Genomic DNA, 23,306 nt, shown 5'->3' with positions numbered 1-23,306 from the left:
TAGGATCAAATCCTTCTGTACGACAATATCTGCCAGCAGGCGACTGTCTAGAACCTGCCTGTGCTGTGTTTGAAGGAAAAAGCAATCCAATGACACAGTACTGAAGAAATCTGTATGTTAGATACTGTTATTTTTCTTTGACTGGTATGTGCTGTATTGCTGTAATGATAAGAGCATGTTTCGATTTATGAGGCATCTTAGTTAACCCACAGATTGCCGTCTTATCAACAGAAGGATTTTTTTTTGTTTAGTCTGAGCAGCTTTACTACACTGTGGTGTCTTTCCTCCACTTCGGAGCAACTCAGGGTACTGGCATCCCCAACTGTCCCAATTTGAAGATTTGTGTTGTTCTCCACAGGTGGGCGTTCCACTGCCAGAACAGACTGAACCTGCTCACTGTCCCTGCAATACAATGGAATTATTACAGGTACGGGTGTAATCAAAGTTTGGTGGGTTACACTCAGGCCAGGCCCTTGACTCCGGCTCTTTAACGGAGCCCTGACTCTGCTCTCCCAGGAGCCCCTCTCTGCCTGAACACAGGTTCTCTTACAGGCCCAGCTCACTAGGTGACATCTACCCTGTCTTTCCATCCAGACTCCATGGAAGACTGGAGAACTGAGCAGGTAGCAAGGAGGCTGAACAGCTGTAACATAAGAATGGCCACACTGGGTCAGACCAAAGGTCCATCTAGCCCAGTATCCGGCCTTCCGACAGTGGCCAATGCCAGGTGTTTCAGAGGGAATGACCAGAACAGGGAATCATCAGGTGATCCATCCTCTGTCATCCATTTCCAGTTTCTGGTAAACAGAACCTAGAGACACTCAGAGCACGGTGGGGCATCCCTGCCCATCTTGGCTAATAGCCATTGATGGACCTATCTTTCATGAAATTATCTAGTTCTTTTTTGAACCCTCTTATAGTCTTGGCCTTCCCAACATTCTTTGGAAAGGAGTTGACTGTGCATTGTGTGAAGAAATACTTCCTTTTGTTTCTTTTCGACCTGCTGCCTATTCATTTCATGTGGTGACCCCTAGTTCTTCTGTTATGAGAAGGAGTAAATAACACTTCCTTATTTACTTTTTCCACACAAATCATGATTTTATAGACCTCTATCATATCCCCTGTAGTTGTCTTTTCTAAGATGAAAAGTCCCAGTCTTATTAATCTCTCCTCCTATGCAAGCTGTTCCACACCCCTAATCATTTTTGTTGCCCTTTTCTGAACCTTTTCCAATTCCAAGATATCTTTTTGGCGATGGGGAGACCACGTCTGCATGCAGTATTCCTACGCTTTGTTTCCTATGGTTTAGCCAGTTACTGATCCATGAGAGGACCCTTCCTCTTATCCCATGACAGCTTCCTTTGCTTAAGAGCCTTTGCTGAGGGACCTTGTCAAAGGCTTTCTGAAAATCCCAGTATGTCAGTGCACTGCAAGGCCTTCAGTGGCTTTTAAACTTTCCCATGGGGACATCGGAGACATGGTCCAGTTAACTTGTGTTCAGGCCTAACAAGAACTCAGATGCAACCTGCTGTGAGAAACTCATTTTAACAAGGATGTCCCTGTACCAGCACAGACCACAGGTCAAAATGTGTAACTTCAATAACAATGGTATTGGAATAGCCCAAAATAACCGCTACAGGAATGTATTGACTATGACCCCTTCCTTCAAATGCATTGTGGCCTAGTGGATAGAGCACTAGATGGAACTCAGGAGACTTACGTGCTAGTCCTGGCTCTGCTACTGTCTTGCTGGGTGACCTTGGGAAAGTCACTGCTCTTCTCTGTGCCTCAATTTCCCATCTTGAAAAGGGGGCTAATGCTACAGACCTCCTTTGTAAAGTGCTTTGAGATCTACTGATTGAACATGTTAGATAAGAGGTAGGGCTCTTTATTATCTTATGATATAGGGTGCTTTTCTTAAAGCACCCACTGCTGGAGTCAAGTGATTTATCTGAGAATCTCTGCTCTTTCTTTTAGTTTATTTGTTAGCCAATTTTAAGCCCTCATGGTTGCAAAGAGAAGCTGGAGAACATGAATTGAGTGCACCCTAGCGGCTCAGACACCAGAAGGCAAATGAAGAGTTCCCCAGATGAATGTTTTGTGAAGATCTTATTATTTTGAAACCAATCCCATGATTTTGGTGGGGCCCAGCTCATGGTGCTGGAGTGCTTGGGCTGGCAATACCAGGAACGTTTTACTGCACTGGTAGCATTAGAGAATCACTTCAGGGCTGCTTCTCACTTCAGGCTGGGAGATTCTGCCTCAGTCACAGGGGTTTTAGGAGTTCCCACAAGTAGGGAAAAAATGTCCCTTGCCTAAGGGCTTGAGAGTCATAGAGCTCGGAAAAGACCCAGGGTTTTCCTGGGAAACCTGATGCCCTCTCTCCTGCCTTATTCTGAGCTCAGCCCACTTGGGCGGTTGCCCCATCCCATCTCCTGATCTAAGGACAGCATTGACACCTCACAGACTAGAGGGAGATTGCAGGAGGGCAGCCCCAATGTGACCTAGAGATGACATCAGCGCCTGCCTGATGCCAGAGCAGCAACCTGCCCTCAGGTGTAGCCTGGGTACTTGTTGCTGTTTTGAGAGTGTCTGTGTTGAGAGTGTCTTAGTGCCTGAGCCCGAGGAAATGAATTCACTCCTCCTCTATCTCCTCTTTGTTGTCTTTTATGCTGTGATCAGGCTCGCCAGATCTGAGGTAAGTGAGACTCCTAGAGAGATGGAAAGGCTGGATTGATGCCAGCTGAATGCAGGAACCAAACAAAAGTATTTTTCAATCAGCAGGCTCGGATCATCTCCACCCAAGAGTCCTCAAAGAGCTGGCTCAGGAGGTTATTGGCCCACTGACATTAATTTTTTAACCAATGTAGGATTCCTGAGGGAATTCCAGAAGGCTGGAAGTGTGCTAATGTTTTGTCAATATTCAAAAAGCTACGGGAGGTTGGCCTAGCTTCTTATAGGCCAGTTAGCCTGAAATAATGGACAAACTGATATGGGATTCAATCAATAAAGAATTAAAGGACGGGAATATATTTAAAGCAGGTTAACAATGTTTTATGGAAGATGAGCCATGTCAAACATAGATGTGACAAACTTAGACTTGTGTAAGGTGTTGTTTTTCATAGATTCCAAGGCAAGATGGGCCCATTGGGATCTTTCTAGTCTGGCCTTCCTGTCTAGCACAGGCCAAAGAACTTCCCCACAATCATGCCCAGTGCATACCTTTTATTAAAATGTCCAATCTTGATTTTAAAAATCGCCAGTGATGGAGAATCAATCCACCATGACCTTGGTCAATTGTTCCAATGGTTAATTTCTCTCACTGTTAAAAATGGACGCCTTCTTTCCAGACTGAATTTGTCTAGTTTCAACTTCCAGCCATTGGACCATGTTAGACCTTTCTCTGCTAGGTTGAAGAGCCCATTTGTAATGATTTCTTCCCCAGGTAGGTATTTATAGACTTTTCCTCAAACCACCCTTAACTTCTTCATGCGACATTGACCGAGCTCCAAAAGTCTATCACTACAAGGCATGTGTTCTAATCCTTTAATCATTCTTATGGCTCTTCTCTGAACCCTCTGCAATTTATCAACATCCTTCCTGAATGTTAGACACCAGAACTGGACACAGGATTCCAGCAGTGGTTGCACCAGTGCCAAATACAGAGGTAAAACAACCTCTCTCCTCCAACTTGAGATTCCCCCGTTTATGCATACAAGTACATAGGACATTTGGATTAAAAATTAGCACTCTACAATATCAATGGAGCACAGGTTAAATGGATTGAGAACAGGCTAATGGCTAACTGACAGATCTCAAAAGTAATTGTCAAAGGGCTCGTCGAATGTGAGTGTTTCTAATGGGGCTCTGCAGGGATCAGTACTAGGTCTGATGCTATTCAATATTTATTCAATGACTTTTCAATGACTTGGAAGTAAATACAAAATGCTGCTGATAAAAATGTACTGATAACACGAAGATTGACAGAATGGTAAATAACGATGAGGACAGGGCAGTCGTACAGAGAGTTCCGGAGAGTTTGTTTGGCAAATGGGGCCCATTCAGCTTTGGATTTCATGATCTTTAGTTTTGTATCATCTGCAAATCTGGCCACCTCACTGTTTCCCCCCTTTTCTAGATCATTTATGAAGATGTTGAACAACTCTGGACCCAGTACAGATCCTTGGGGGACCTTGCTATTTATCTCTCTTCATAAACTCACCTTTGATTCCTACCTTTGGTTTCCTATCTTTAAACCATGTGAAGACCTTCCCTCTTATCCCATGACAACTTACTTTGCTTAAGAACCTTTGATGAGGGACCTTGTTAAAGGCTTTCTGAAAGTTCAGGTACACTATATCCACTGGATCGCCCTTGTCCACATGTTTCTTCACCCCTGTGACATTACGCCCCATATTCTACATAGAAATATTGTTCTATGAATATGGCATAACTAAGGTATGTTTTATGCAAGATGGGTCATGTGACATATCATTGGAAAGGTTCTGATTTACTGAATGGGATTATCCTATCTGTATGGATCTATCATTTCTGTATCTAAAGTTAGGAATATGGGCTCTGTATCAATTACAAATGTGCTTGCACCAGGGGAATGCCCCCAAACAGTGGGCAATCAGCCTCGATGGGCCATTAGGAAGGACAATAGGACTTTGAAAATACTAATCTTCCTCCTTCCTGAGAAGTTTCCTGAGATGCTGCTTTGACACTGCAGGGTCATGTGATCATGTCACCTCATAGAAGCCCAGAACTGCTGGGTTGAGGGTCCCTGGCCTGGACCCCAGTGTGAAGTGGGGGCCCAGGTTTCCCTACCAGCCCCCGAGGGCATGGCATGGACCGGCGGGGTAGTGAACAAGAGAACTGTCTGGGTCACTGTGGGAGTGACAGTGACCACATGCAACAATTGGAAGGGGCACTGACCTCGAGAGCTAATCCCCAGAGTAGGCACCTTACAAGCAGTGAGTGGGACACCACGTGATACACCCCAAACACGAGTCATCAGCTGGGTTTAAACCCAGGACTTTCAGGACCATAGCACAGACCTCCACCACCAGAGAAACTCCATTAACTGGGAGCAATGGTAGGTTGTTAGCCTCTAGGGTATCAGCCATTAGAACAGGACAGTTTTCCAGTGGGTTAGAATGTAAGAACATAAGAACAGCCAGACTGGGTCAGACCAAAGGTTCGTCTAGCACAGTATCCTGTCTACCAAAACTGGCCAATGCCAGTGCAGCAGAGGGAATGACCAGAACAGGGAATCATCAAATGATCCATCCCCTGTCGCCCATTCCCAGCTTCAGACAAACAGAGACTAGGACACCATCCATGCCCACCTTAACTAATAGCCATTGATGAATGTATCTAGTCCCTTTTGGAGTTTATAGTCTTGGCCTTCACAACATCCTCTGGCAAGGGTTACACACACATGCTCACATCTTCCTCCCCCAAACCAATTCTTGTTAGCTAATCTTTCTATTAAAATAGCAGTAGATCCCCGATCATGCTCAAGGCCCCATTGTGCTAGGTGCTGCACATGTGCGTGTGACGAAGGGGTTATCGTTCTAGATAAAATGAGTGCCAGCTCCCCCTCTCAGTCCTTCCTTACCCAGCTGATGTCCTTGTGTCAGGGTGTGGTGTGCAATGCATGCCTAGGCACTGCCCCATTGCACTACTGTTGGAAGGCTGTGCCCAAGCCCTGCCTTTGCTCAGCAGGGCCATGTCCCATCTGTCCCTGTCTGCTCTCTCCCACAGGCCGAGTGTGTCGACATCTGGGATGAGCCAGTTCTCCTATTCCTCCATGGAATCCACCACCTCTCCCCTCTGGAGTCCCAGCTCCTTTTCCCTGAGAGAAGCCTCCGTGACTTGGTCAGAGCCCTCTGCCACACAAGGGAGATCATGCCTGTCGCAAGCTGGGAAGGATCCACTCATCCCATCCAAGCCCAGCCTCTCCCCAGGCCTCCTGCCCACAGCAGACGAGACCGGCGAGAGCAGAACATAGGTCTGGACCAGTTGTCAGCCCATGGCTCAGACTTCAACATCCGACAGAAGCATCTGCAGAGCCAGCTGGCTGCTCCACAAACCCCATCCCGGGAGCCATTGCTGGGTGAGCAGGACACCAAGCAGCAATGGGAATTCAACACAGATTGGCCCAAATGTGGATTTCCAGCAAAGATCCCAAAGCCCCTGAGATCCGACACCAGGCCTCAGCATGCACAGGAGATCCAGGAGCCATGTGTCTTCCCCTGGGGACCTCTGCCCCAAAAGGCCCACAGGATCATGGCATCCCCTGATGCCATCCTGGCCAGGTTTGTGCCCATGTCGTGGGTCAAGCTGCAGGATCACGTGGCTCAGAAATGCTTGGAGATCGAAATGAAGGCTTTTCCTAAGATCGTGAGAGAGTCGCACAGAGATGCTCCCCTCCAGACAGAGACTGCCCTGCCTGGGCCACTCCGCCTCCCTAGGGAGCCAGGCAAGCACAGGACAGCGGCATTCCCAACAATGGGACAACAGCCTGCCCACCCCATCAAACTCCACATAAGGCGTGAGCATCTCATCATGCAGAGGGGGCTGCTCACCCTGGATCCAGAGCCCCCGGCAGAGCTGCCTCACGCCGTCCAAGCCAGGGGAGCCAGTGTGGAGTTCAGTGAGATGGAGACCGATTTCCTGCAAACAGGGAGGCAAAGCACAAGCTCCTCTTCTTCCACACGTCCTCCAACGCCAGTGGAAGATACCACCATGGAGACGGGCAGGAATGATAGCGCGGCAGGAAACCAGACTAACCCAGATCGCTGCATTCTGCCAGCAGGGATGGATCTGACATTGCCACCTCCAGGAACCACAATAGCAGAGAAGACACTCGAAGCGACACTCCAGATTTATAGGAGCGAGTTGAGAAAGCCCCTTACCAGTGTGTGTGACAGCAAAGGGACTGAAGAGAAGCTGGAGCTGCACATGGAGAGGAAGGTTACCTTGGGAGAAGGCTCCTGCCTGGGGCCAGGGGCACAGGCAGGTGAGGGCAGGGCAGATCTTCCCAGGACCCAATGCCACCAGGTTGCCCCAGAGGCCCCAGGCTCTGAGCAGCTAACAAGATCCACCCTTGACTCTCTCATTGCTGGGCAGGCTGCACACGACCTGCAGATCAAGCACCTGACGGAAATGTTGAGCAGCTCCCGCCCCTTGGTGGCCCAGGTCTCAGTTTGCCAGCAGTGCCGCAAGGCACATCCAGGAAAGATGAAGGGTAAGAAAACTCAGAAGGAGACATCTGCTGAGCTTCATGGTCTTCGAGACATCATGGATTCACATGGGTTCGATGGAACTGTGAATTCAAAGCTCTCCAGGGACCAACCGCCAATCAAAATCTGCAAGAAGCGCAGTAAGCTTCGATGGAAGAGACCAGCTGGCTCTGCAGGTGCTGACTTGCCCAGAAGATCCCATGGAATTCCACAGCGATGGACTCCAGGAGACTCCTCAGCATCTGACATCAACCACAACAAGATGGCAGTGCTGTGGCTCCTTCCGGCAGACAAGAGCAAGGCGCAGGATGGCATGGGGAAAACAGCTCCCACCAGGCAACCAAAGATGGTGTCCCTTGCTACGAGTACAACAGAGCTTTTGCAAGCTGGGGAGAAAGCAACTGGGAGTCCTGACGGTTCTCCCCCAACGTCACCAAAGGCCTCCAGAGTTAGGACACCATCTCCTTCAAGGAGCAAAGTTCTCAAAGAGATGTTAATGCGCCTCAAGCAAATCTTCAGCAAGCTTCAAAACAAAGTGAAGTCCCGAATGTCCAAGGACTCTCGTTCCAGAACACCCGACACTAAATTTACAAAGCCACCCTTTTGGAAGGCAAGGGCCTCCAAGGGTGTCCGGTTTCCATCCTACTGAATCCCACCCTGCCAGCAGGCCCACTAACAGAAGGGGCCCACAAATTCCAACCTCTCCCTATCATCCAGCGGGTCTGGTAAGCATGGGCTAAAGTGGCTGAGAAGAATGGCTTGTTGTCCTGGGACACAGAGACTGATGTATAAGAGACTCTCCTTGGGGTATGACATTTAAACCCAGATTCCAAGATGAAGGGGGGCCTGGGGGCTTGGATGAGATTGAGGGTGTGGCTAGCTCACTGGATTTGTTACTTTACCTCATGCGGTTCAGGAATCAATCCTCCCTTCAAGAAGAGCTGATACTAAATTCACAAAGCCCCCCTTTTGGAAGGCAAGGGCCTCTAAGAGTGTCCAGTAGGGCCCTACCGTCAATCAAACCCAAACCAGCCCCATGACCCCTAAAACTCCGACCCTCGACCCCTTAAGCCCCACCCGCCTCTCAGCAGCAGCCCCACCCATGGGGGTATTACTTCCGGGGTCAAGGTGGACACATGACTGGAAGCAAAGTGTGTCATGTGACCCCTCTAAGAACTCCTCTCGCTGCCCTCTACCAATCAGGAGGGGTTTCGCCCCCATAGGCCTGCCCCAAGAGGTGATTTGACCAATCAGGGGTGTTCCAGGGTGGGGGGACCCATCCAGATGTGGCTCGTGTGATCCCTCTAAGAACTCCTCCCAATGCTCTCTACCAATCGCGATGGGTTTCGGCCGCATAGGACCACCCCCAGAGCAGATTTGACCAATCGGTGGTGTTCCAGGGCGGGGTGACCCGCCCAGATGAGGGCCGTGTCACCCTTCTGAGAACTCCTCCCAGCGCCCTCTGCCAATCAGAGTGCAACACTATCACCCCATAAGTCCCAGCGCCGGGGCAGACGAGGCCATCTTTTACCAAGGATGCGTGCTTTAGAAATCATGGAAACATGGACTCCTTCACCACCCCTGTGAGCACTTTGGACTTTGTTTTAGCCCCGAGGGCCTTTGGACTTGTGTGGAGAAAGCGCTACATCAGCGACAGTTCCCACAAGGGCTCTTTGACTCAGCCGTTGATGGATACGCCGGAACCCGAAACCCAAACTCTCGTGAGGCACCCCAATGAGCATGAAGGCCTCTCATTGTTCGCCCCACTAGAGGTGGAAGGCGAACACAGCTCAGTTGAGTCATCAGAGGACAAGGTGAATGGAAAAGACATTGCTCAGGTAAATGAATGATGAAGAAGTGACTGTTGATGATGGGGTGTAATGGGGTTAGGAACTGGGGGTGGGAGGGTTGTGTATGTTTAAAAACAAGCAGTGGGAACTTACACTGTTTCTTTTCTGAAAATCTCTCGACAGCTTGATGATGCCTTTCTAGAGGACCCGCAGGCCCTGGACAGCGTTACATCAAGCAGCGAAGATGAACCGGGCTCTCCTTGTTTTTGCTCAATGCCGATACAAATTGTTGAAGAGGACTCCAAGGATGACAGCTATGAGGAGTTTATGAGGCTTGGCATGGAACTAACTGAGCCAGTGCCACGTCGTGAGCATAAAAAAGTCATGAGGTCTATTGTATGTGTTGCTGTTTATGCTGTCCTTAATCACTGCCTTAGGGAAAAGCTTTTTGAAGATTGTGAGGGCTGTGTCATAGATGTGCCAGCCCAACGGCGCCATGACTGTGTGACTTGGACTTCAGTAGATATAAACTGCAAGCTCTGGGGCCTGTGTGCTGAGCTGTATTTGGAAAGCTTATTAAACACTGTTCTTGCCATAGGTTATGCTATGCAATGTCTGTGCCTAACCCAAGAACATTTAGCGTAAGGGGTGACCTTGATAAATGCTGTGCAATTTAGTGCAGACCCTGACCGTGTTTTAAAGAAAATGACCAAACCGGAAGATGCCTGTGTCACATTATTGACTTGAACTGGGACCGTATAGAACATGGTTGCAACCAAGGTCCTGTAGTGGCACCAAATCTTAGGTAAAGGGGGTCATATAAGGGGTCTAAGACTAGGTTACGGGTTGCTGGTTATGATTATGCTGTCTGTATTCATGTGTCATTTTGTAGTTGAAGTTATGAATATTGGCTCTATCCTGTCTGTATTTCAAACTTATGCTATGCTTCTGGGTGACATCCCAGATGAGTTGGTGTTAGCTCTGCCTAGCCTGCTTGATGGCCCATTAAGGACCATCAGCTACACAACTGACCCATTGAGAGAAGGCAGATGCGCCTTGTAAGTCAGCAAAGTATGCAGGGACTTGTCCATATGACTCCAAACTCCATTTTGCTTGTAATTTTCCACAGTAAGGACAAAGAGGTGTTCCTACATCTGGAAAAGACTATAAAAGGCTGATGCCTCATCTCCATCTTGTCTTCAATCCTGTTTCTTACCTCTGGAGGGACTTTGCTACAAACTGAAGCTCTGAACAAAGAACTGATGGCCCATCCCAGCTGGGGATGTACTCCAGAGACTTAATTTAAACCTGCAGTTTATTCTATCGCTGCCACAAGCCTGAACCAAGAACTTTGCCATTACTGTATGTAATTGATTCCATTTAACCAATTCTAGCTCTCATCTGTATCTTTTTCCTTTAATGAATAAACCTTTAGATTTTATAGATCCATAGATTCAAGGACTGGAAGGGACCTCGAGAGGTCATCGTGTCCAGTCCTCTACCCTCATGGCAGGACCAAATACTGTCTAGACCAGCCCTGATAGACATTTATCTAACCTACTCTTAAATATCTCCAGAGATGGAGATTTCACAACCTCCCTAGGCAATTTATTCCAGTGTTTAACCACCTTGACAGTTAGGAACTTTTTCCTAATGTCCAATCTAAACCTCCCTTGCTGCAGTTTAAGCCCATTGCTTCTTGTTTATTCTTAGAGGCTAACTAAGGTGGACACGTTTTCCCCCTCCTCCTTATGACACCCTTTTAGATACCTGAAAACTGCTATCATGTCCCCTCTCAGTCTTCTCTTTTCCAAACTAAACAAACCCATTTCTTTCAGCCTTCCTTCATAGGTCATGTTCTCAAGACCTTTAATCATTCTTGTTGCTCTTCTCTGGACCCTCTCCAATTTCTCCACTCTTTCAGTACCTGTTTCCCCTCAATTACAAGGTTTCATCCTGTGAGTGTATCGACGATGAAACCGCGTGTGTGTCTTGGAAGCACGCAAAAGACCGGTACTCTGTCTCGGGCAATACCAACGTCTTCATAGCCTGTTTCACCACCGCTTATGCCTGCTTAGAACTATACAACCTCCTAGAGAGGTTGCAAGAGTGGTGCCTGTACCATGACACTGTCTTGGTGATATTTGTGAAAAGGAAGAGTGAGTGGAATCCCCCTCTGGGGGATTATTTAGGGGCAACAACCGGTGTTATTTTAAACCATCTCTGTAAACCATTTTCCATACCTTCAAAGAATTTGAAGGGTTAACATCAGCGGGTCTGGTCTGTGAAATGCTGGTTGTAACTCTTTAAAGTCAGGTAACACATCAATGTAGGAAAAGGTATTATGGGCTGTAAAATATCTCCACATCCTAGTTTTTAAAGTTCTGTTAAATTGCTCTACAACCTCTGCTTTGACTTCATTATTAGTAACAAGATGGTGAACTCCATGCCACTTTAATAATCTGCTTAAAGGTTTGTTTAAAATTCTTTCCCCCGATCGGTTTGTAATTTTTGAGGCACGCGACCTTTGCTGAAAATAGCTTGAAAGGCCTTGGATACCTCAACACCCGTCTTGTTTTTTAGACCTAAGGCCCAGGCATATTTGGATAGAGTGTCTATCACTGTTAAGATGTACTTAAAACCGCTGCTGCATTTGGAGAACTGGTGCATATCCACCAAATTTGCCTGCCATTGCACAGCCACATCTGAAACAATGGTCTTGTTTCTTTTAAAATGTATTCGAGCCGGTTCGTGTAAAGTGAAAAAAGAACAGGAGGACTTGTGGCACTTTAAAGACTAACAAATTTATTTGAGCATAAGCTTTTGTGGGCTACAGCCCACTTCATCGGATGCATGCAGTGGAAAATACAGTAGGAAGATATATAGCTATATAGATATACACAGAGAACATGAAACAATGGGTGTTACCATACACACTCTAACGAGAGTGATCATTTAAGGTGAGCTATTATCAGCAGGAAAGAAAAAGAACTGTTTGTAGTGGTAATGAAAATGGCCCATTTCCAGCAATTGACAAGAAGATGTGAGGAACTGTAGTGGGGGGAAAAATAAACATGGGAAGATAGTTTTACTTTGTGTAATGGCCCATCCACTGCTAGTCTTTATTCAAGCCTAATTTAATGGTGTCCAATTTGCAAATTAATTCCAATTCATCAGTCTCTTGTTGGAGTCTGTTTTTGAAGGGGTTTTTTTGTAATATTGTGACTTTTAGGTCTGTAATCAAGTGGCCAGGGAGACTGAATTGTTCTCCGACTGGTTTTTTAATGTTATAATTCTTGACGTCTGATTTGTGTCCGTTTATTCTTTTACGTAGAGACTGTCCGGTTTGGCCAAAGTACATGGCAGAGGGGCATTGCTGGCACATGATGGCATATATCACATTGGTAGATGTGCAGGTGAATGAGCCTCTGATAGTGTGGCTGACGTGATTAGATCCTATGATGGTGTCCCCTCAATAGATATGTGAACAGAGTTGGCAACAGGCTTTGTTGCAAGAATAGGTTCCTGGGTTTGTGTTTTTGTTGTGTGGTTGCTGTAGGTTTGGGGGCTGTCTGTAAGAGCGGACTGGCCTGTCTCCCAAGATCTGTGAGAGTGAGGGATTGTCCTCCAGGATAGGTTGTAGATCCTTGATGATGCGCTGGAGAGATTTTAGTTGGGGGCAGTGGCGGATTAACAAATTTGCCGCCCCTAGGCCCTCAAAAAATTGCTGCGCACCCCCCCACGCACCAGCTCACCTACCCTCCCCCACGGCAAGCCTGGGAGGGAGGGGGGAGAAGGGGAGTTGTGGCGCGCTCGGGGGATGGCGGCGATGGAGCGGAAATGATCTGGGGCGGGGAGCGGTTCCCACCCCCACCCCCGGTTTACTCCCCGCACCCGCGGGCTGCAGCTCACCTCTGCTCCACCTCCTCTGAGTGCACCACTACTCACTTCTCCCTCCCTCCCAGTGCTTTCGCGTGGCAAGCCTGGGAGGGAGGTGGAAGGAGGGAAGTGTGGTGCACCTGGGGGACAAGGTGGGCCAGGGATTTGGAGAAGGGGCAGAGTTGGGGAGGGGGGGGTGAGCAAATTTGCCTCCCTAGGCCTAGGCTTTGTTGGCCTAGGCGATAATACACCGCTGGTTGGGGGCTGAAGGTGATGGCTAGTGGCGTAGTGTTACTTTCTTTGTTGAGCCTGTGCTGTAGTAGGTGACTTCTGGGTACTCTTCTGGCTCTGTCAATCTGTTTCTTCACTTCAGCAGGTGGGGATTGTAGTTGTAAGAACGCTTGATAGAGATCTTGTAGGTGTTTGTCTCTGTCTGAGGGGTTGGAGCAAATGCGATTGTATCGTAGAGCTTGGCTGTAGACAATGGGTTGAGTGGTGTGTTCTGGATGGAAGCTGGAGGCATGTAGGTAAGTATAGTGGTCAGTAGGTTTCTGGTATAGGGTGGTGTTTAGGTGGCCATCGTTTACTAGTGCTGTAGTGTCTAGGAAGTGGATCTCTTGTGTGGAATGGTCCAGGCTGAGGTTGATGGTGGGATGGAAATGTGTAAAGTGTAAGTGTCCTTCTCTGAAAGCCAAACTGTTACCTGTCTTCTATTTAAAGTTTTACTATGCTTTCTGGCCACTTGAGAAAGAGGGTTCACCCCGCCGATGCTCCCTACTTCCCCGGCAATGTAATATATTTTCTTTAACAGAGCTGCCTGTGTAGAAATGACTGTTACTGGTACTGTCTTTTACTAACACAAATATGAAGGGGGACACATTCATATTGACATATTTAAATAAATAAGTTTCATTAATTGCCTGGTTTAACACGACCTTTTACAGCCGCCTGTAAAAATGGACACCACGACCCCTACCATAAGGGAGTCTGAGCTGGTTCATTCTTCCATTTTGTCCTTTTCCGGATTTTCCTCTTGAGATCTGTGTCTCAGACATGAGCAAAAACAGCTGATGCACGTAGTGGTGAGCTGGAGCCAGTTCCCACTGGTTCGCAGGAACTGGTTGTTAAATTTAGAAACCCTTTTAGAACCGGTTGTTCCAGGAAAACCGGTTCTAAAGCAGCTTTTAAATTTAACTAAAGCTTGGGCAGCTATCCAGCCGGCCATTGGCCCCAGCTCACTTCCCTCTCCTCCCCTGAACACTCCGCCCTCCTTCTCCTCCCCTTCCCCTGCTTCCCGCGAATCAGATGTTCGCGAGAAGCCTGAAACAAGCAGCAGGCAGGTAAGCTGGGGGCAGGCGTGAGGAGGGCTCCAGAGAGGCATGGCACAGCCTAGTCCGGCTCAGGCCGAGCAGCTTCCTCTGGCCTCGCCCCCGGCCTGCCCCTGGCTGAGCTCCCCTGCTCAGTCCTGGCCAAGCACCCCCGGCTCTGGCCCCAGTGGCATCGGCCCAGCTCGGGTCCCGCTGCGCCGGTGCCGGTCCCGGCCAAGCGGCTGCGGCTCGGCTCGGGCCCGGGCCCGTGGTGCCGTCACGACCGAGTGGCTCCTGCCCGGACCTCGCGGCACCGGCACCGGTCCAGGTCCTGACCGAGCGGCTCTGGCTGGCTCGGCTCGGGCCCGCACTGCTGGTCCCAGTCCCAGAGCAACTGCTGCCCGGACATCGCGGCACGCACGGCACGGTCAGGTCCCGGCCGAGCGGCTCTGGCGGCGCTCGGGCCCCCTCAGCGCGGTCCCAGTCCCGGCTGAGCGGATCCATCCGCTGCTGAGTGGCTCCAGGTAGCACGGTAAGGGGGCAGGGACCGGGTGTTGGAAGAGGGCAGGGGAGTTTGGTGGGTTGTGGGGGAGTGGATAGGGATTGGGGCGGTCAGAGGGCAGGGAACAGGGGGATTGAATGGGGGCAAGGGTTCGGGGGGCAGTCAAGAAGGAGCAGGGGTTGGATGGGGTGGTGGGGGGCAGGAACAGAGAGAAGGTGTGGTTGGATGGGGCAGGGGTCCCAAGGGGCCCTCAGAAATCAGAGGAGGGGTTGGATGGGGCGGCAGGGGACAGTCAGGGGACAGGGAAGGGGGGTGGATGGGGCAGGGGTCCCGGGGGGCATCAAGGAACATGGGGTGTTGGATGGGGCATGACCCCCGGGTGGGCACGACCCCCTCGTGGGGTGAGGAGGAGAGAACCTGTTGTTAATATTTTGGCAGCTCATCACTGCTCCCACGAGACTACCGATGTCAGTTCTCAAAGGCCTCTAGAAAGGCATCATCGAGCTGTTGAGAGATTTTCAGAAAAGAAACAGTGTAAGCACCCCACTGCTTGTTTTTAGATTTACACAACCTCCCGGTTCCTAACTTCATTACACTCCATCATCAACCGTCACTTCTTAATCATTCATTTACCTGAGCGACATCTTTTTTGTTCACCTTGTCCTCTGGTGACTCCCCTGAGCTGCGTTCGTCTTCCACCTCTAGGGGGGTGGACAACGAGAGGCCTTCATGCTCATCGGGGTGCCTCACGAGGGTTTGGGTTTCAGGTTCTGGCGTATCCATCAACGGCTGAGTCTAAGGGCCTTCGTCGGAACTGTCGCTCGTGTAGCGCTTTCTCCACACAAGTCCAAAGGCCCTCGGGGCTAACACAAAGTCTGAAGTTCTCACCAGGGCGGTGAAGGAGTCCATGTTTCCATGATTTCTAAAGCACGTGTTCATGGTAAAAGATGGCCTCTTCTGCCCCGATTGCTGGGACTTATGGGGTGATAGTGTCGCGCGCTGATTGGCAGAGGGCACTGGGACGAGTTCTTAGATGGGTGACATGACCCTCTTCTGGGCAGGTCACCCCAGCCTGGAACACCACTGATTGGTCAAATCTGCTCTCAGGGCGGAACTGTGTGGCTGAAACCCATCGTGATTCGCAGAGGGCAGTGGAGGAGTTCTTAGAGGGGTCACACGAACCACTTCCGGATGGGTCACCATGCCCCGGAACACCCCTGATCGGACAAATCTCCTCTCAGGTTGGGCCTACGGGGGAGAAACCCCTCCTGATTGGTAGAGGGCAGTGGGAGGAGTTCTTAGAGTGGTCACATGACACACTTTGCTTCCGGTCGTGTGTCCTCCTTGTCCCCGGAAGTAATATTCCCCATGGGTGGGACTTCCAGTGACAGGTGGCCGGGGCTTAAGAGGTCAAGGGGCAGGGTTTAAGCGGCCAAGGGGAGGGGTTAGGGTTTGATTGATGGTAGCTCCCTTATACTATTTCTGGTTTCCATACTACTGAATCCCATCCTGCCAGTGTGCCCATTAACAGAAGGGGCCCACTTATTCCACCATCTCCCTGGCAACCAGCAGGCCTTGTAAGCATAGGCCCAAGTGGCTGAGAACAATGGCTGTTGTCCTGTGACACAGAGACTGATGATGTTATTGACTGTGATGTCTGAACAAACCAGCTTCATGACGTCCTGGTGCAGGCAGTAGGAATGGGAGAGGACATTGGCTCGAAAGAATCGGAACTGTTTCAGGAGAAAGGGGAGTGGAAATATTACTGCCACTGCTCTTAGCATAAACACCAGTCCCATCTTGGCTATTCTCGGCAGGGTTAAGATGGAGGCATATCTCAGCGGGTTACAGATTGCGATGAAGCGGACAAATGCCATCAACAAGAGCACAGAGGATTCAATGAATTGCAGAGAGTGGATGAAGAACATCTGGGCAAAACAAGCATCAAGGCTGATCTCTCTAGAGTTAAATAAGAATAGGCCCGGTATCGTCGGCATGCTGGCTATCAATAAGCCAAGGTCTGTGAGGGCCAACATGGAAAGGAAAATGTACATGGGCTCATGGAGGATTGGATCTGTTTTTATAATGAACAGAATGACTGAATTTCCTACTATCGAAATTTCATACATGAAACAGAAGAGGACAGAGACCCAGAGATGGACGTCTTCCTGCCCAGGTATCCCAGTGAGAAGGAACACTGCAGGTGTGAATTTGGTGTCATTGACAGCTGACATACCATACTGGGCAGGTTCGAGAAGTTTTGAACTTTCCTTCCTGAAAGGAAAAAGAACAGGAATGTAGATGATATTTAAGGAGACATCTTTCTGCTCTGAGTGCAAATCTAGGATTCCCAGAAGCTCAAGGAAGATCAGAAAAAACATAGATTTGGATTTACACCCCCAATAGGATATGCCAATAGGAAGATAGGCACTGCCAGACTGGATCAGACCTGCAGTCCTTCTAGCCCAGTAACCAGTTACACATGCGTCAGGGGAAGATGGAAGAATCCCTGCAATAGGGAGCTATGAGATTGACTGCTCCAAGGGAAAGTTTCTCCCAGGCACCCACTAGTTAGACATATTTTGTGGTGTAAATCCAGTCCCTCTTTGAATCCTGCTAATCCCTTGGCCCCATTGATATCTTGTGGATCAGAGTTCCACAGCCTACTTGAGCACTGGGTGAGTTTGCAATAATGACATTCACACAGACACCCTTTCCGACCCTCAACTTCAAAGTGTGGCCCATTGTATCATGACAGGTGTGTACACATATGGCAAGTGCATGGTGAAAATGGTCATTGTGTTTATCTGTCCTGCATTTAAGTTATTCATAAACGTGTTTCATTGCCTCATTATATACATTATGTTTTTATTTTCTCTGCTCCTGTGAGTTCAAATTATGCCGCTGCCTCTTTGCAGCACATGGGATAAATTTTCAGGGTCTGGTTCTGAATTCAATAACGGCATCACTCCAGATTTACGTGTGTAAATTCGATCAGAACCGGGATCTATTAACTTTCCCTTACCAAATGCTCCCAGTGATACACTCTGACCCCCAAGAATCCCTCCAAGAGAAGCTGAAGTGCTTTGCCTGGCCTATGTTGACTGAATCCAGAGAGTTTGATCATCCTACAGGTTCCCTTTCATCCTCACAGGACCCGCATCTGCTCCCCATGCAAGGGATTGTAGTTATCTGGTATGTTACAAGCTAACATGGACAGTTACTTCAGCTGGATGAGGGAGAGGTTGTCATCGCAAATGAGTGAATAGTGCAAACACTAGGTTTGCACTAATATCCAGTTGAGTGTGCTAGTTACTTCAGCCATGCTTTTTTAACAGGTGATGGAGGTAAATTACATAAAAAACTATTACACTGCTCTTTCCTGCACCTCAGCTCTACCCTTTGCTGAAACACAGACCAGCAGTTCTGTTCTCTCAGGACTTTTTGGAAAGTCTTGCACAGGTATTGTAGAGTTATTGTGTGCATGACCCTGAATGTAAGTATTACAAATGGCTTCTGCTCAGTTAGCAGGGGAGAGTACCATACAGCTGTTCACTGAACAGAGAGTTCATAGCACAAACCCATTGCAAACAGTATGTGGGGTACTTCTGAAAAACTTTCTAAAGCAAATGCCGTTAATCAGTAAAGTTACCACTGCTCCTTCCTGTAGCAATTCCAACAGCTCTGCCGCTGGCTTTCAATATGCATCTATGTCATGAAATTTTTGTTTGTAATATTTGTATTACAATGAAAAGTTTTGGCATAACATTTACACAGCTGTACTTTGGCACACACATGCCAACCACAGGTACAAACCCAGCCGGACCTATTGAGCAGGCACAGTGCTCAGTGCTCCAGCCACATTGCGCGGTAGCCCAGGGCCCAGTCTGTGAGTGGGAGAATGGCGGGATTTCACCCCGTGAGAAAGGAGGCTACGGAGCCTGACATTTGGCCCTCAGAAACCAGAGAAGGGAAAGAGATGAACATAGCCCTGTAACTCTGAGGGGTTTCTTCAGGGCAGAAGTGCTGGAGCCTTCAGCCAGTCAGGAAACAGAAATACAGGCAAGTCGCATCTTAGGCACATTTAACATGTGCAAATTCAGCTTTGTGCAGATGGTGAAAACAGGGGAAAAAAAGAAAAATTACAATATAAAAACTGCATCTTTAGTGCGGGCGATTCCTTCCGCCATTCAACTCAATGAGTGTTTCAGTAGACGTGGTTTTCCCTTTATGCGCTAACCGTGGAACGGAATCCTCGCATAAAATGAGACTTGCTTGTATGTCCACAGAGCAACACAGCTCTGAATTCCTGCATCCACAATCAAGTCAAAGAATAAAATTGTTGAAAATGCATTTGCTGATTAAATTTCCAGCAGCAAATATACCTGATATGATTTGGGAAGGAGTCACTGATATTCCGTGGGGTCTCTTCTTCCTCAGCCCCTGGCAGGATTGGGCCCAGAGCACATGGAACGTCTAAAAATGGGACTCCTTGAGAAAATCGTTACTTGGGGCATCAGGGTTTTAACACTGCAAGCTCGCTTTGAATATCAGATTTCAGTGTAGATTAAAATACTCCCCATGGAGCATGGGCAGATGTAGTCATCGGAGAGGCTGCATGGGCAGCAGGCAGCATCTATTCAGATAGGGAGGCTACTGTCTTTATGAAGCAGGTCTGCACATTCTCTTGGGGGACACTTGGCCATCAGGGAACCTCAGCTGCTTGGCTTAGTGTGCACCAGCTGTAACCCCTGTGACAGCCAAGGGCAAACTGCAGGAGGCCAAATCACAGGGGATGTGGGGTGATGCTATCCAGCTGGACTGCAGTGGCAGCCCTGCTGCAGGCTCTATTCCTTATGGTTCCAATCAGTCACAAGGAAACCTTGGGGGTGGCCGAGTGGTAACAATGATGTTGTCACAGCTGTGATCTCGCTGAAATAAAATATAATAAAATATAATTATTATAATATAGGACCAGATTTTCCCCCAGCAGTCCCCTCTCCTGCATTAGAAACCCAGGTTTCAGGGCAGGCCAGGGAAATTCCACAAGGCTCCATATGGAAATTTCCTCAGATTTTTCCAGGAGGGAGGTCCTTTCTTCTCTCTGAATGTGAAGGGGACCAAGGACCCAGGGATCTCCAAAGTTATGCACAGATCTCAGTGATCCACTGGGAGCTCAGCCCACCCACCCACAATCCCTGTGCCTCCACAACTGCTCTAGGACCCTCTCCAGCTCCCTGCTAGCACAGGTTCATCAGAGATGTGCTACCAGGGCCTGTCCTTGAATACTGCGTGCAGATGTGGTCACCCCACCTCAAAAAAGATCTATTGGAATTGGAAAAGGTTTAGAAAAGGGCAACAAGAATGATTGGGGTATTGAACAGCTTCTGTATGAGGAGAGATTAATAAGACTCGGACTTTTCAGCTTGGAAAAGAGGCGACTAAGGGGGGATATGACAGAGGTCTATAAAATCATGAGTGGTAGAGAGAAAGTAAATTAGGAAGTGTTATTTACTCCTTCTCATAATACAAGAACAAGGGGCCACCAAATGAAACTAATAGGCAGCAAGCCTACATGTACCATGACCACCGGCTCCTCCTCAGCACTACACATAAGTCTGTCTAGATGCCTCGAGAGATCCTCAACCTTCGCACCAGGCAGGCAAGTCACCATACGGTTCTCCCGGTCATCACAAACCCAGCTATCTATCTTTCTAATAATCGAATCTCCCATTACTAACACCTGCCTTTTCCTAGAAACTGGAGTTCCCTCCCCCGGAGAGGTAACCTCAGTGCGAGAGGCAACCCCAGCACCATCTGGAAGGAGGGTCCCAACTACGGGAAGGTTTCCCTCTGCTCCCATTGACTGCTCTGCTTCCCTGGGCCATTCTTCCTCCTCAACAGCACAGGGGCTGTCTGAGCGGAAGTGGGACAATTCTACAGTGTCCCGGAAAGCCTCATCAACATACCTTTCTGCCTCTCTTAGCTCCTCCAGTTCCTCCACCCTGGCCTCCAAAGTCCGTACATGGTCTCTGAGGGGCAGGAGCTCCTTGCACCGACTGCACACATATGCCACCCGCCCACAGGGAGGTAATCATACATGAAACACTCAGTGCAATAAACTGGATAGCCCCCACTCTGCTACTGGGCTTCTGCCTGCATTGTCTCCTAGTTAATGGAAGGGTGGTTTACAGAAAGGAGTTTTGAAATGTTGTTTGGTTTATAGGTTTTAAGGGGACTGCAGGGGAAGGGTTAGGACCGACAAGGGACTCCCGCTCCCTTCCCACTCCCCTTCCAAACTCCCTTGCGAAACTCCCTGTTAGCAGCCCCTGGTCGCTTGTGCGTGGCTTTATAAAGCCCTGGCCTGAGTGAATGCCCCGCCCACTGATTAAGGCTCAGCCAATTACCAGAGGCTTCGAGCTTTCAAACCTTCCTTTGAAGCTCACGGCTTCCAACTGCCAGCCACAGCACATGGTCCTTCAAACAAACAAACAAACAAACAAACAAACAAACAAACAAACAAACAGACTGACAAACACAAGCTCAGCACACAGCAAGTAACCCCCAAACACAAACAAACACACACTACAGACAGTCACTTACCCCACAGATGCTGTATTTGCTCCTCCTTCACCTGGAGAACTCCCTTGCGAAACTCCCTGTTAGCAGCCCCTGTTCGCAAAGCTCAATGACATAGGGAAGGGTAGGAGAGATGTCCTGGAAGCCAAATTTAGGCTGCTAGGGAAGAGACTGAAATCCAGGACCTCTATGGTGGCATTCTCAGAAATGTTCCCAGTTCCACGCGCAGGGCCGGGTAGGCAGGCAGAGCTTCAGAGTCTCAATGCGTGGATGAGACGATGGTGGAGAGAGGAGGGGTTCACGTTCATTAGGAACTGGGGAAACTTCTGGGATGGGAGGAGCCTATACAGGAGAGATGGGCTCCACCTAAACCAAAGTGGAACCTGACTGCTGGCACTAATCATTAAAAAGGTTGTAGAGCAGTTTTTAAACTAGGAGATGGGGGAAAGCCGACTGCTGCAGAGGAGCGTGTGGATCGGACACAGACTTCTCTTAGGGGAGAGTCTGATGATAGAGAATCTCCAGGTTATAGTCAGGAGCAGAGGACGGAAGAGGATAATGTAAGGGCCGGATCAGATGTTAAACAGTCACATAAAAAAGAATCTGGCACATCAGAAAAGGGCAGACAAATAAACAGGGACAAGTTTTTAAAGTGCTTGTACACAAATGCTAGAAGTCTAAATAATAAGATGGGTGAACTAGAGTGCCTTGTGATAAAGGAGGATATTGATATAATAGGCATCACAGAAACCTGGTGGACTGAGAGCAATTAATGAGACACAATCATTCCGGGGTACAAAATATATCGGAAGGACAGAACAGGTCGTGCAGGGGGAGGAGTGGCACTATGTGTGAAAGAAAATGCAGATTCAAATGAAGTAAAACTCTGTAGCACATCCACATGTTCCATACAATTTCTATGGATAGAAATTTCAAAGGGCAGTATGGGTTAGTAGACTATTAAACACATGAGGAAACTGAGGTACAGAGAGGCGACTCATCCAGGCTCATGCAACAAGTCAGTGGCAGAGCTGCGACTGCACTGAGGTTTCCTGACTGCCCAGCCAGTGCTCTGCCCATTGGAACACACTGTCTCCTTGATAGTACATTATATTCCCTGAAAATAAATTCTGAATAAGGAAAGGAGAGCATTCATGACCCAGTAAATTCAGACATCACAAGTCAGGCCTCCCAAATCATGAGATTCCAAGATTCATAGATCTTGCTTTCACAGATTCCAAGGCCAGAATGCTGTATCACACAGGCCAGAAAACTTCCCCAAAATCATTCCTACAGCAGATCTTTTAGAAAAACATCCCGTCTTGATTTAAAAGTTGTCAGTGACGGAGAATCCACTATAACCTTTGGTAAATTGCTCCAGTGATTAATTACTCTCACCAATATCAATGTATGCCTTATTTCACACAGGCTCTGTTCAAGATGGTTTCTCTCAGCCACAGTCTCCCAGCAAAATGGTGACTGGCTCTCCCCTTGCTCAGGCTCTCTTCCAGGGGCCCAAAGGTGCTGGTGCTTTTGTTTTCTTAGGTGAAAGAATGTGGGGTTGTCTGCCTCTTTCTTTTCTAGTCCCTTGAGTCTTGGAAGCTGATTCTTCTAAAGCAGTGGTTGTCAACCAGGGGCACGGGGTACACAGAGGTCTTCTAGGGAGCACATCAACTCCTGTCGATATTTGCCTAGTTTTACAGAAGGCTACATAACAAGCACTAATGAAATAAGTACAGGTTAAAATTTCATACAGACAAAAGGAGAAAGTCATCCATTTGTCAGTAAGAGTGTGCTGTGACACATCTGTATTTTAGATCTGATTTTGTAAACAAGTCGTTTCTAAGTGAGGTGAAACTTGGGGCTACACAAGATAAATCAGACTCCTGAAAGGGGCACAGTAGACTGAAAATGTTATATCCTTGGGGGCAGCCGGTTTAGGAAGAAATCACTTGAGGCCAGACAGCAGACAGCTAACAAAACTACCATTTTATTTACA

The 23,306-nt window shown here is 48.4% G+C and overlaps 1 protein-coding gene across 1 annotated transcript; it reads left to right on the top strand.

The window, feature by feature from the left end:
• Positions 1-8,888: 8,888 nt before the first annotated feature.
• On the top strand, positions 8,889-9,861 carry LOC120395354. Its single transcript, XM_039519740.1, has 2 exons — positions 8,889-9,088; positions 9,224-9,861. The coding sequence occupies exons 1-2, from the start codon at positions 8,939-8,941 to the stop codon at positions 9,683-9,685; spliced, it is 612 nt and encodes a 203-aa protein (XP_039375674.1). The 5' UTR covers positions 8,889-8,938; the 3' UTR covers positions 9,686-9,861.
• The last annotated feature ends 13,445 nt before the right edge of the window (positions 9,862-23,306 follow it).

This window comes from Mauremys reevesii, linkage group 1 (assembly GCF_016161935.1).
Source record: "Mauremys reevesii isolate NIE-2019 linkage group 1, ASM1616193v1, whole genome shotgun sequence".
Classification (NCBI taxonomy): domain Eukaryota; kingdom Metazoa; phylum Chordata; order Testudines; family Geoemydidae; genus Mauremys; species Mauremys reevesii.
Note: the sequence above shows the minus strand (reverse complement) of the source record. Positions and strands in the feature narration are given on the sequence as shown.